Source organism: Pantherophis guttatus, chromosome 5 (assembly GCF_059756535.1).
Source record: "Pantherophis guttatus breed Tessera chromosome 5, ASM5975653v1, whole genome shotgun sequence".
Taxonomy (NCBI): Eukaryota; Metazoa; Chordata; class Lepidosauria; order Squamata; family Colubridae; genus Pantherophis; species Pantherophis guttatus.
Genome location: NC_142067.1, coordinates 91,922,813 through 91,937,548, shown reverse-complemented (window position 1 = coordinate 91,937,548; position 14,736 = coordinate 91,922,813). Strand labels below are relative to the sequence as shown.

The following is a 14,736-nucleotide window of genomic DNA, read 5'->3' as shown; positions in this document are numbered from 1 at the left end:
GATTTCAACATCAGGTTTTGGTGCCCATTGACGAAATTAACTCCAAGTATCTACTATATGCAAAGAGAACTGCTCCCTTCCAGAATGTATTTGTTCGATAATACATGGAGAGGGGAGAAGAGTGTGATGTATGAACCCACTCCCAGAAAAGAAAAATATTACTCATTTTTTTGAGTAATATTAATATAAAGAAATTGGTTTACTATTTTAGATTATTTTCATTTTGATTTGTTTTGGCCAAGTTCAATAGTCTATCTTATTCCTAGATTATATTGGTGCCATGTACATTTTCTCCTGGCAGAAAAAGCAAAATGAAATAAAATTAAGTTGGCTATGTGGTAATGTACTAAATGTTTTAAGTACTGTTAAATAAAACCAAATAGGACTGAATTGGACAACATTTCAATGCAAATAAGTTTCTTAATTGTCCCTTTGCATCTTGTAGGCAAAAAAAGAAAACATCTCACCACTGACCTTTGCAACTTTGCCCATATCTTCTAATGTAGCTCTCTCATTGGGAAACTGGGAGAAAGTTCTGTCGATTTTTGCAATAATAGCATCAATGTTGACTTTTTCTTTTGGACACCCTTGAGGAAAATAAAATGTTGGAATGGTTTGGCTCAGAGATGGTTTTAAAGATTCCTCTTTCTTTGACTGAACCTGGAGTAAAAGGAAAGTGACAGTTTAAAAAGAGGATTTTCAGCAATCGCACAATATTATTATTTTTTAATCCTCCAAATATACAAAAACTAAACAGAAATGGAGATTAAATTGGTCTCAATGGGACTTCTCAGTAGAGAGATGGATTGGATTGGGCTGTAATATTCAAACATGATACTTACATTTTAAGATTTTAATAAAGCTCAAATCTGAGGAAAAAAAGGGAAAACGAAGGTGTTTTCTTCCTGATACAAAAGCTTTATTTTGCCCTGCAACCATTTGGCCTAGTTTTAGAAACACATTTCTAACAAATATTTGCACTTTTTAAAAAGGTTATCTATTACTGGAAGCAGCATTACCCATCAAGTCACAAGCAAATAATAAACAGCTTAGCTAGAAGTGACTACACTCTAATTTCCACTTTGATATATCCCTATCTTCCCTGAGAGCACACACTTTCCACTCCAAAGCCAGACGGGGAAAACAAGGGGTGGGAAAAGACATTTGCCTTCTTGGAGATGTATGTGGTTGCTTTAAAATTAGTCTCTATTTAAAGAGAGAGAGAAAAAAACCCTTCTCACAAGAGCTGTGATATTCCATTACTTAGTATTTAAAAGCAGCAGTGACATTACTGGAAAATTAATTAATAAAAATTGTGAAGGGAGACTGTCCTTACAGTCATGCTATCTTCTGGAAATATTACTCCATACAGTTAATGATAAAAGATGCAATATCTCAAAACTATAACCTCTCACTAGTTACAATTAAAATGAAAAGATTACCAGGGAGCAAATCAAAAGATTACCAGGGAGTAAACCGCCCTGAGTCCTTTTTGGAGAAGGGCGGTATAGAAATTTAATTAATAAATAATTAATAATAATAAAAATGCAGTATGTATAATTTCTAGGGGTTGAACCTCACCACTACTATTCATCAACTGCTACAATGAAAAATTTAATTTAGGTTATGAAAAAATGTAAATGCTTAATGTTCCTAGAGATGGAAACTTATCTGTGATGAGTTAAAGGATGAACTTTTCCATTTGGTTCAGAAGTGTAGGCAAGTTTTACTAAAGGCTCAATCCCCATGAGAAGCAAAAGGCATATGGCCAGATCCTTTTCATAATAACCGTTGCAGGGGCCACCTACTCATCAAAAGGCTTCTACCCTTTTGACTTTTCAGAATGCACTTAAAACCTTTCTATGTCAATGCGGTTTGGGCCCAAAATGAGGAATTGTGGGCAATGGTCTAGTCCTGTGATGGCGAACCTATGGCATGCGTGCCACAGGTGGCACACAGAGCCATATTGGTGGGCATGCGAGCGTTGCCCTAGCTCAGCTCCAGCACGCATGCACACGCCAGTCAGCTGATTTTTGGGCCTTCCGGGCTCACAGGAAGTCAGAAAACAGGCTGTTTCTGACCTCTGGAGGGCCTCCATGGGGGTGGGGAAGGCCATTTTCACCCTCCCCAGGCTCCTAGAAAGCCTCTGGAGCCTGGGGAGGGCAAAAAACGGGCCTTCCAGTCCCACCATGCCATTGTGTGCCAAAAGTGGGGCGAGCACGGGGAGGGTCATGTGCGCATGTGCGGGGGGGGGGGAGGGAGCATTGAATTATGGGTGTGGGCACACACACTTGTGACCCCCCCCATGCTCCCCTTGCTTTTGGCACTCGATGGCAAAAAGGTTAGCCATTACTGGTCTAGTCCAAGGGTGTCAAACTCAAGGCCCACGGGCCGCATCCGACCCACAGGATGCTTAGATTTGGCCTGCGGGGCCACCCTGGAAGCAGCAAAGTACTGGCCTGCGGTGCCTCTGCCAGCAAAAATGGAGCTCGGGGGGCCATGTGCAACCCCCAGCTCCGTTTTTGCTGGAAGAGGACTGCAGGAGGCCATTGCAGCCAAAAATGGGGCTGGGAGGGCTGCGCACGGCCCCCCTGTGCTCCATTTTCATTGGCAGAGGGTTAGCAAAACAAAATAAAAACAAAACAAAAGGAGAAATGTTTCCCCTTTTGCATTTGAGCATCCAAGAAGGGACAGGAAAGGAGTAAGGGAAAGAGGAAAGACAAGCGAAAAGAAGAAAAGATGGGAAGAGAGCAAGGAAGGAAAAATAAGGAAAGAGGGGAAGGAAGAAGAAAGGAGAATGAAGAGGGAAGGAAAAAGAAAAAAAGGAAGGAAGGAAGGAAGGAGATTATGATGAGAGTGAGGGAGGATCTGAGGGAAGTCCTGCCTTAGCACTTGGCCACCACAGGTGCCCCGACACGAGTGATGCCGAGCTGGCCAAGCCCCACCAGGTCAAACACAACCCTGATGCAGCCCTCAATAAAATCGTGTTTGGCACCCCTGATCTAGTCTTTTATTAACTTTTTATTAACTTTTATTTAATTTGTATACCGCCCTTCTCCCGAAGGACTCAGGGTGGTGAACAGCCAACAATAAAATGCATACATACAAAATTTAAAAAACAGAAATAAAATCGAATTAAATAATTTGGCCCAGACAGATTAAAACCCCAATCAATTTAAAACAGATTTAAACTTTGAAAATTAAAAGATATTAAAAATATTAAAATATTAAAATTGTTTAAAAAGAGGGAGAAAGTCAGGCCAGGCCGCCTGGTGAAATAAAAAGGTCTTTAGAGCACGGCGGAAGGTGCACAGATAGTCTGATGGCTTTGTTGTTTAATGTGGTTTGGTGGTGTAGTTATGGCTAACCTCATTTTATTCACTTACCAGAACATGTGGACTGGAACAGTATTTGTAAATTACACATACATACAGCCACAGTAACTAAAAACATACCCTGTTTTCTCCAAAATAAGACATCCCGATAATAAGCCCAATCGGGCTTTTGAGCGCATGGCAATAAGGCCAAGCGCTTATTTCAGGGTTCAAAAAAATATAAGACAGGGTGTTTTTTTCGGGGAAACACGGTATTAGATGATATATTATAAGCAATGTAATATTTTATATTGATTTTACTCAGTAAATAACATTTCTGAGACTTTCAGAATAATTATTATATCTAGCAATCCCATTTTTTATTTAGCAATCTATCCTTTGAAAAAAATGTGCGAAACACTCAGTGTTTAAAGACAAGATTTTCATATTACAATTTATTATGGGTTTTGAATTATAAATGGCATAAAATTATTAGAAATCTTGTACATTCCTATGCATAAAATGTTATATATTTTGATAGAAAGTTATAATTTTATAAATATTTCTGTAGAAATAAGATACTTCTAAGATAACACATATTTACATTTTTACATTTTACATTGTATTTTATAACCATATCACTTTTTGCATTAGCAGCATAAAAGATTTGTATAGTTAATTATTTTCTCTTATTATGGAAATTATTTGTAAAAAATGCTGAGATTCAATGAAGGCAAGTTTATTGGTTAAAATATTTAAAAATACTGATTTATGGCAATGCTGTACTTAGTAATACAATTTTTAAACGAATGTAATTTTTTGTGTGTAGGTTGCTGAATTATTGATCACTATCATCTTCTAGAACAATATCATGGTGGAATGTCACACATGAATATTTTTCTGGAACAATTAAAGTTTATCTGCTGTATGTCTAGGTATTATTTTTCTGTATTATTTCTATTTTTAGCATGTATACGCAGAAACAGAAACAAAAATGGAACACACACATATAGGCAATATGACTTTGATGTGAGAATGATCACATGATGAAAAGTTCAACATTCCTTTTAATGTGTAATTCATGGTTTTGTTTTATGTCACCTGCTGTTTAATTCAGCTTCTGATCCCTTGTTATCTATGCAAACTGTGCAAACAGTGAGAGAAACTGCACAATTAACATGTGTTCAGTACTAGCTTATGAACTGTTTAGGCATACAATACTGTTCTCATAATGAAAAACTGACTTCTTCATATTTTGATAGGAAACAAAAAGTGATTAAACATTATGAAGCTTATTCAATATTAACAGGCCTACCTGTTAATAAAACACATTTTTTTAAAAAAAAATCATCAGATTTTACAAAACACGACTAGACAATCATGACCCTCATTAAAATTTAAGCCACTATTCAGCCCAAATTACCAAATAAAATGTCTTGGGTTGCTCTCAAGTATTAGTGGTTGCTTTAATGCTTTCATGATTAATGAAGAAAGTGCTGTTCTGACTTTCAATCTCTTCTTCTGAAATGATATTAAGGAAAAACGAGGAAAGCATGCTGAACCCATGAAGTCTGTGGTTTGACACAGACTCATGATGACATGCTTGGAAGTACCAGGCAAACTTGACTAGATCATACCCAGCTATATGCAAAACTGATGCATTTTTTTGACTCTTTGGGCAAAGATCTAATATATAATTTAGTCGTAATTTGAATCTGTCTTCAGCACTAAGCAGAACACAGACTTTTTGAGAGCTCAGAGTAAAGATTTTACATGATGGATTAATGATAATGTTGAAAATGCTAATTCTATGTGACACTGCATTGTAAGTGGAGAGTATGTATGACAGAGAAAAGCTAAATTCCATTTTCAGGTGATAAAATGCTAATCTTATAACATTCAACTTTTTTTCCCATTGTTAGCTTTACATTTTTCAAAAGCATAGTCAGTCAGATTTTTATGTGGTGGAATTACAAGAGCATTTCCTTGTGTTTTATTTTTTTGCTCCATAATCAATAGTATTCTAATAATGCTATAAATACTCAGACACTGGCATATGGGGAACACAGCAGTCAAGAATTCATTATTGATCTAATCATAACTTTTTTTAAAAAAAGTTTCTAGCTGACATGTCAGCAAAGATAGGCTGAAGGGAGTAAGAACAATATTTTGAAGGTGAAGTGTACATCACTAGTATACCTACTAATCAAAAAGCATAGCTCTTCATAGCCTATTGCCTTAAACTGAAGAGCAAATTTTAAATAAGTTGGAGAAGGTTTCAATTATCTTGCCTCAGTGCCTTCTGCAAAAAAATGAAAAGTAAAGTTTACCGAAAACCTCTTGTGACAACTTAAAGTGAAATTAAAATGTCAACAACACAACATACAATTTAAGACTACAGGCCTTAATTACTTTCTCTAGAAACCAATTTAAAGACAACTGAGCAATATATTAAGTCTTGGAATTAAGAAATGTTAATTATATTAACATATATATCCACAACAGTACTTTTTCCTTTCACATTAGACTTTTGATAGTTAAAAAATACCAACAATTGTTTGGCTTACCCTGATTTCAAAGGATACGCTGCATTTAAGTATATACTTTAAATTTCAGAATAAATGGCATTGCTAACAATTCATTGCTCAAGATACATTCAAATTATGAGCGAAATGAGACAGAATCTTTTATTTATTTCCTTATTTATCAAACTTAAATGTAATGCTTTTAAGCACTGAAACAGAAATAGACTACCCTAATGCCTCATTATATCACATCATCTTGAACTCTGTGCCTGAAAAGAAATGTACCTCTTAGTTTTGTTTTGAAATAGAATTACAGAAAGAAAACAGGGAGAACTATTCCAATTACATATTTACACTGAATTACATTAATTTTATTCAATGAATAGAACTGGATATCAATACTCGGTAATACTAGAACAACAATACACTGAGTTTCCATTCTCTCATGTATTTAGATAAATAAAATGGTGCTTATTAACTGTATGTCTGCAATTATACTGCAAAGCATTTTTACTTTAAAAGGAATATATTTCTATACTTTTGGTATAAAAATGGTATACTTGTTTTGCAATTTATTGGAAGAGAAGTACCAGTTTATAATTTCTATAATACAAAGCAGCCATCGCTAAAGAAAGCCTAGACTCTGTGTTTGTGTCTTATTATTGTTATTATCCATTGTGAGGTAACAGAGATCTAACTTGGTCCTTCAGATGTTTCAAACAATTCCAGGAGCTGCAACTAGCATGGTTAATGTTTAGGAATAATGGCCATCCAAAATATCAGGGAACACTATTGTTTATACTTAATTCAGTTGCCAATTGTCCTTTATATATAAATGCTGCATAAAAAACAATTCAAAGTTATGTTTGTATGTCAACATAATCTATTGACTATTGAAGTTTTGTACTTCATTAGAAAAGAAATCCTTACTGGAGGCTAGAATGGAATGCATGAAAGCCTTATTCAGGAAGAGGAAGCTCAGAAGAGCCCTGGGGTAGGCACAAAACATTGTGTACAGCTCCGTGAATCCAGTCCAAAATTTAAAAGCCAATAAAGTGACTTACAATTGAAACTCTGTTTCTTTCCATTTCACATGAGCCACACAATCAAACAATCATGATCAGGCAGTCTAAGTTCTGTATATATTAAAGCTTGGAAAACATATCGGACTATGTACACATAATTGGTTTCCCTTTACATTTTGTCTCATTGTAAAATAGCTAAACATACTGTTTATAATATAGGTAACTACTAAAAGTGCTTTAAAAAACCCCATTCACAAGGCTGAGCTTCAAGGAAAAGTGATAGTACTGAGCAGAGTTACTAACATTCTTGTCTTTTTTCTTGAAAAACCTCCAAAGAGATGATTGGCAAAGGAAATCAAGAACTACAAAAGGGCTTCTTAAATATACTTAGAATAAAGGAAAAACAATCAATACACTGGATATTCAATGGAGATAGCAAAATGCTAAAAAATAATAAAAAGTCAGCGTATTCAACTCTTATTTTGGCTCAATCTTTTTTGATAAGAAGGAATGTGAACCACAGAAAATTGTGAAACAGACAATAAAGAAAAGGGTTCAAGTTTAGGATTGGGAGAAAGATGATAAGGGAATGTATGCTATTTTAAATGTCTTTTAATCTGCATGCCCAGGTGAGCTACGTCCTAAACTACTGAAAGGACTAGTTCATAGTCAGCTTGAAATTTTACATTTTATCTCTGAGAATTCTGGTGAAATGCTAAAACAACTTAAGAAGACAATATTGTGCTATCTTCTGAGAGGGACAAAGGAATGAATCGGGAATTATAATTCAGTTAATAAGATACTGATATCTGGGAGGATTCTAAAGTAGTCAAATGTAGTTGGGAGAGCTGCAGATTTAATATCTTGATTTCAGTAAACAGCAAAAGTATCTTACAACATTCTGCTCACTATTAGTTAAACAAAAGATGGGTGATATCACAGGTAGATGCTATATAGCTGGCTTAAAAATACTCCAGGAGTGTTCATCAGCAGTTCCTCATTAAATTTGAGGTAGTCAAAAAGTGGGATTGCTCTAACATTCAGTCTGGTATCCCATTTTAAAAAAAATATTTTTATTTATAAATTGGATGAAAAGGTGGAAAAAGTACTGATCAAATTTGCAGTTACCATAAACTGGATGGAGCAGCTAATATCCTACTGCAAAAAATAGAAATTTTTTTCATTTCATTTTCATTTTATTAAATTTGTATACCGCCCTACTCCAGAAGGACTCAGGGCGGTGAACAGCCATAAAATAAAACATATAGATACCAAATTTAAAATAGAGATAAAACTAATTAAATAAATTTGGCTGAACCATTTTAAAACCCCAATAAATTATGAAATAAATTTATTTTAATAAATAATTTTAATAAATAATTTATTTTAATAAATTATTTTTAATAATTATTAAAAAAAATTATTTTGAAATAAAATTCAAAACAAAGATTTTTGAAAAACACTAAGAATAATTGAATGACATTCATTTAACAGAAACAGATGTAAAATTCTTCACTTAAAAAGCAAATTCTAATGTGCATGTATAGGATATGATACAGTAGCGGCCAAAATTGTGGAAACTTTTTGAGAAAAGTGTATTTTCTAAAGCTAGCTAATAATACCACTTTTTTTGGAGTATTACCATAAAATCATATATCAATGGAAAGATAATTTAATCAATAAAGTAATGCAATAACTTTTATGAAGGATTTGCTATTAGAATACCAGTTACAGTATAAAGAGGAAAAATGAAACACGTAGAAAAAATGAGATATATGAAAATTATCACCATAGAAAAAACAAGATACACAAAAATTATCATGTCAGTTAATACTTAGTTGGGTAACCTTTAGCATGAATTATGGCCTTACAACATCTTCCCATGGAGTGAACCAAGTCTTTTAGTTTTGCAGCTGTTATAATGTGAAACCAAGATTGAATGATTGCTTCTATTAACCGGGTTTTATTGCTGGGTCGCTTCTGACTAACAAGTTTCTTTAGTTAGCTCCATAGATTTTCAATTGGATTAAGGTCTGGGCTATTCCCTGGCCATTCCAGCAATGGAATATGATTATCCTGAAACGCCAAAAAAAAGTGGTGTTATTAGCCGTCAAACCTCACTTTTCCCAAAAGGTTTCCACAATTTTGGCCACTACTGTATACCTGACTTAATAACAGTTACAGGGAAATACATTCACATTGCAGCTGACTATGAGTCAACAGTGTGATATAGCTACAAAAAAGGAAAAAGCAATTTTGGCTGCAACAATAGGAGTATAATTTCCAAATCACCAGAAACTATCTCCAATTTACATTTCTTCACTCATACCGATATCAAATACTATGTCCATATTTTAAGATGCATTCACAGGTTCAGAGAAGGAAAAGAAGGCTTATGCCCTATGAAAAGACTTTGAAGGTATTGGGCATGCTTGTCTATGAGAAGACTGCAAATCTATACAGTAGAACCTTTGAACTGTATGAAAGCATGTTACACATAAGATCAAATTTTGTTTTGCATAATTCCAGAGTACAGGACACAAAATATTCAGTTTAAACTGCAGGAAGGCAGATTCTAATTGAATGCCAGAAGGAGAAAAAAAAAAAAAAAAGGAGTCGCCTTGCAGCAACATTGGTGGCACACAATTTAATAAATAAATTAATTAATTAAATAAATAAGAGGAATATGATAGTGGAGGCAAATACTCAGGCAAGTAATGGGTTTCCATTCACTGGATGTATTTAGATACGGGTACATAGCCATCGGTTAGGAATGCTTTAACTTGGAATCATAGGTTGGAAGGGACCTTGGAGATTTTCTAGTGCAACTGCCTTATATCCTTTAGTCCTTATATCATCCTGGACAAATGGTTGTCCAATATTTTCCTGAAAACTTCCAGTGATGAAGCACACACAACTTTGTACTAATTGTTGTACTAAGCAATCATTTGGGCTCAATCACTAATGGCCCTTTAAAGCAGGGCTGTGGAGTCGGGAGATAAATGTTCCGACTCCGACTCTTCAGTTTTTTGTACTTCCGACTCCGACTCCGACTCCAGGTACCCAAAATTTCCACCGACTCCGACTCCTCGATTCCGACTCCGAAGCACTGCTTCAAAGTCTATAAGTTTGTTCTGAATATTTTATATTATGTAATTAACCACATTAAACCCATTAACTTTGTAGTTTAGACAATTTTTGAGGCCAATTGCATTTAATTCCAACTTGTAATATAGGATCAATCACAATCAAGTTCAAAGTGTCTTATTTGAAAGGCAGTTCTCATCAACAAAAGAATAGAATGTAACCGCAGGAATTGCATGATCCCATCCAACAGTTGAAGTCAATAGCTATATCAGGGAGCAGCAAAACATGGATCAGATGACAGATACTGGCAATGCTCTCCGAATTCTAGGGGCAAAGTGGCAGTTGATTTGTGTATGAAAGTTCTAAAAACTCAACAGAAGTCTACAAATTCCCAGGCTGTAGTCCGTCATACATGACTATGCTTCTCTCCTGAACTGCTTATGTTTTTATTTGATTAGGGGCTTTGAAGAAAAAGCCAACAGTAAATAAAATACTACTCCTCTCATTCTTAAAACAAACAAATTAAAATAGCCAGATTAAAATATTCCACAATAGGATGCATAAATAGAAAATATTCAGCAATGCATTTGGAGACCAAGAATGGCCTATTTTTATTAAGTCTTCATTGATTGGCCAACATTGCTGACATCGTATCAATGTATATTTGATATGCAATGTCTTATAAATCTTTAAGTTTCATTTAGTGCACAATAGAATATTAAGAAGAAAAACCATAAAATAAAGTAAAATATGTGAATTTTAATATTTAAATGCTTCTTTAAGTCTTATAACAGAACAGTTCTCCGATCCAAAACAAGTTTCTGCATCTCTTACTCACTGCTACAAACACCTCTAGCAAAATCTGAAAATTGGATACTTCTAGATTTCATGGTCAGAATTCATTTAGGACATAAAGATTCCAGTGGAGAGGAAGGCAAGCCACCAATGAGAAGGAATGGCAGCTGCAAAGACATATCCTCTTCACCTATTTCATATTACCATTTCAAGAACCTTAGGAATTCTTCCTTAATCTATTTTGCTATATATATCTAGGGAGCCGCCTGCGTACATAAGATACACAATATTCATTTCTGAGTACTGGCATCAAAAGAACTTCAAGTGGTTAGAAGGAAAAGTTAATACTGAAAAGTGCTGTGTACTCTGCTAAAGAGGAAAGTTAAAAAAAAATTCCAGAGGGAAACAATTCTCTGTTGTATTATTGCCATTGTACTAAATGGAATCACCAATAATTAAGTTCAACTTCTTATACTACTGTATGTGGATTTTAAAATGTTACAACTTTTCTTCTTTAAAAAGTTATTCATACTATTTCAAATGAACGGTCTCACAAGAGTTGAAGCTTTTGTGCAAAGATACGATGGCATCTGAAACAGAGGCAGCAATTCTGAGAGAAGCTGATAGTTTGACTGCAAAAGAGGGCATAGCGTAAAATCTTCCCCCCAGGAAGAATTCACTGGATGCCTGACCTAATCTAGCCTTTTCCAACTGGTCTCCGGAGTGCCAGAACATATTATTAAATTATTGTGGAAAGTGCATTGTGTTGAATATATTTAAATCAATAGATTTTATATATAAAGTAAGTTGGACAATTTTGCAACGACAAAACCAACAACAACAAAATCCACAGAATAGTTTAACATTCTTTTTCTTTTGGAAAAAAAAAGGGGGGCGGATTGAAAACTTAAAACCCACAAATCAGAACACTTCAGTTATGTCCTGTTTGCTTATAATTTTTCACTCTCACCCATTTTGGGGTGAGGGAACATTCTAGTCTTTGAGAAATTCAAGTCTTTGTTCAGCCTTCAGCCCGTATCTAAATCTCAGAAGGAAAGCAGATTGTGGGAGCCTATCATTATATTTTGAAGAGTCATTGTGTATATCCCAGCTATATTGATATCACTCCTTCTTTCTGATTGACCTTGCACAATCCATATATTCATAGGCATATAGTGGAAAAACTAGACTCTTCCGGAATCTACCACACTATGCAAATTCTCTGCAGGCATGAACACGTACATTTCAAAGTCAACTTCTGAGCATCAGGGGATCAGGAGAAATTCTTGGAAAAAAAACAGTATTTACAAGACCAGTATTTACTACATACCTGGGGAAAAAAGTGATGGTGAATTGTATAATTTGCAGATTTAACATTTTGCTACTGACAACAATCAGCTGAAGTCAATGCTTTAATTATATTTACAGCTTTAAGAAAGAAAATTTAATCTTCTGTCCAACTATCTCCTTGTAGAGACTCCCTCATTGGTAAATGGACAAAATACCGGTATTAGAAAAGCAAGTTGAAAGAAATTAAAGAACTGCACACTGTAGCCAGTTAATAGTTCTATTCTCAGGATGTTCTATTTGGTCACAAATATTATTATTTGATCTTAAATATACTATGCAGAAGATAATGATCATAAATCAACACTTCTGAAGCATATGATTTCTGCTATAAGAAAATAATGTTCACTCACTTATAACCTTCCTTTCAAAGGTTTCAAATAACTTTTCCTTATGTCATTTTACAGTACAAATAACATCACGTAATGCATTATTTATTTTCAAATGTGTAAATTACTCAATAAAATATGAAATAAAGAAAAGCCCTGCTCGGATCAGGTTATATTTTTTCACAATTTTTGGACACACTAAATGTCAGAAGGCAAAAAAAAATAATGAAAAAATAATAGGGGAAATACTAAAGCAGTTTTCTAAGAATTATTCTGATCTAGGCATATATTTATTCATTTTTATACCAAGCTGAACATTTTCCAGATTTTTCAGAGTTTGAATCATTAAGTAGTAAGGCACATGGATCTCGTTTCCAGTCAAAGCAGGAATTTTACTCCCCTCCAAAAACCCCAAACGCATACTCTAGCCAAATGCATAATAGAAAGCAAACCTGTACTTGTTGGAAAGCTTTGAGCCTCTTCTTGAATCTGGAAGGCAGAACAAAATCACATCCACGAGCTAATAATGCCAATTCTTTTCGCAGATCAGGGTCTTGTCGTAAAGAAATCTCCTTTATCCTCATGCTTTCAGATTTCATATAATGCTTGTGTGTGCACCAGTCCGGGCTCTTGAGTCCCAGTAAACAGCAGAGTCCTATTATCACACAGTGCCACTTAAAGTAGCAGCTGCGTTTTACTTCTGTGTTATTCTGAGAGCCAGTTCAGCGTAGCCTGCTCCATACATTAAAAGGGAACTTGCCAGGACTGCAAACACAGACAGGAAAGCAACTTAGGAGCCTGTCCCTTACTTCACACATTCCAATGTTTTAATAGTATTGTATATAAGTGAGTTTCTCATAAAAGTGACATTTTTAACCGTCAATAAAATAAATATCTGGTTTAGTAAAAACAATGAAGAAGGAACAGTGTCAGAGTAGTCTATTTAGTATTAGGTTTGGAGGCCTTTTGGAATTTGCAAAGGTCTTTCACATATTCTTACTGTATATCCTAAAAAACTGAAATACAAGAGACATGTTTATTTATTTGTATCCGCCTTTATTATTTTTATAAATAACTAAAAGCTGCAAACATATCTAATACACTTTTCTCCTATTTGCCCCACAACAACAGAATAACTTTGCTTATGAAAGTTAGCTGCATATATACAACAAAAAATAAATAAATAAATCTAAATTCATTTTCAAGTACGGTTGATATTGACCAACTTTTGATTATCATCATTTGTAAAAAAGCAAAAGCATACTTTTTGGTCTACCTCCTGTCCCTATAGAATACAACTATAAACAGAGGCTTAATAAAACACTGTTTTTCTTGCACACTTAAATTAAAAAGAAATATCTCTGGAAAGCTTACATTTAATATGGAATATTGCATTGACTAGATTTTATCAGTGCCTAAGCTCTCCCTCACCCAGAGTAGATCTACTTCACTTTATACAAGCAATAAAACTGAAATATTGTATGAATAAGGATCAGCCATGTCAATTGAACTAAATCATCTACATCCTCACTATAAGACCAGTATAAAATTAAATATTAATATCTTATGACTAATAGCAACCCATTCAAAAATGTTGTTTAATTTTATAAGTTTGAGCTTCTTTAGTTTTTGGTGTTTGCAATTATTTTCTCAAGGGAAAAATATTTCTGTAAAACATACTCGTTTTTTAGTCTTGTCAGTTAACAGAATTTGTCCAGAATATATTTTTCATTTTACCAAATAACTGTGGTTAGAAACAACTAACTGGAAAGTAAAAGTTGACCATCCTTTCTTAATTAACCACAAGATTCAAATCTACCAATGAAAATTAAGTCTATATGTAAATGCTTCTTTTCTATAGCCTAATTTTTATTTGTGGTTTTGATTACCACATGAATCAGAATCCAAAGGGAGAACCAGAATAATATTGATGAGAAGCACATACTCCTCTTTCCACAAATGGGTAACCATGACAGTCTTTATCTCTTTCCAATCAACTTTAAAATTAGACTGAAGAACCAATTTCATCAGATTCATATAACACTAAGAATTATAATATTTACTGTACTTTGTTTTAGTGACTAGCTCCGTTTTGTTATTTATGTGAATTTTGTATATTAACTAAATGAAAGTATATTATTTGGTAATCTATGCATACAGTTTTATCTGTGATACAAGCAGCATTTTCTTTTTGCCTGTTAAAAAAATGAGAGGTAGAAAAGTTACTTTAAATACTATGTGAAGCAGTTCGCATCTATAGAGATCAACTTTAAACCAGGGAGCAGGGCTAGCCCAATCCCATTGGTTCATCCTC

The 14,736-nt window shown here is 34.3% G+C and overlaps 1 protein-coding gene across 4 annotated transcripts in view; it reads right to left on the bottom strand.

Moving 5' to 3' along the window:
- PPP2R3B (protein phosphatase 2 regulatory subunit B''beta) overlaps nt 1–14,736 on the bottom strand; it is a 46,991-nt gene that overhangs the window by 18,509 nt on the left and 13,746 nt on the right. For 2 of the 4 annotated variants that reach the window (XM_060686656.2, XM_034431415.3), the window contains exon 3: nt 475–660. In XM_060686656.2, coding sequence (XP_060542639.1) covers nt 475–660 — 186 coding nt within the window. Of the gene's footprint in view, nt 1–474; nt 661–12,874; nt 13,188–14,736 lie in introns of those variants that run through there. The other 2 variants (XM_087895321.1, XM_060686658.2) reach the window with 2 other exon arrangements.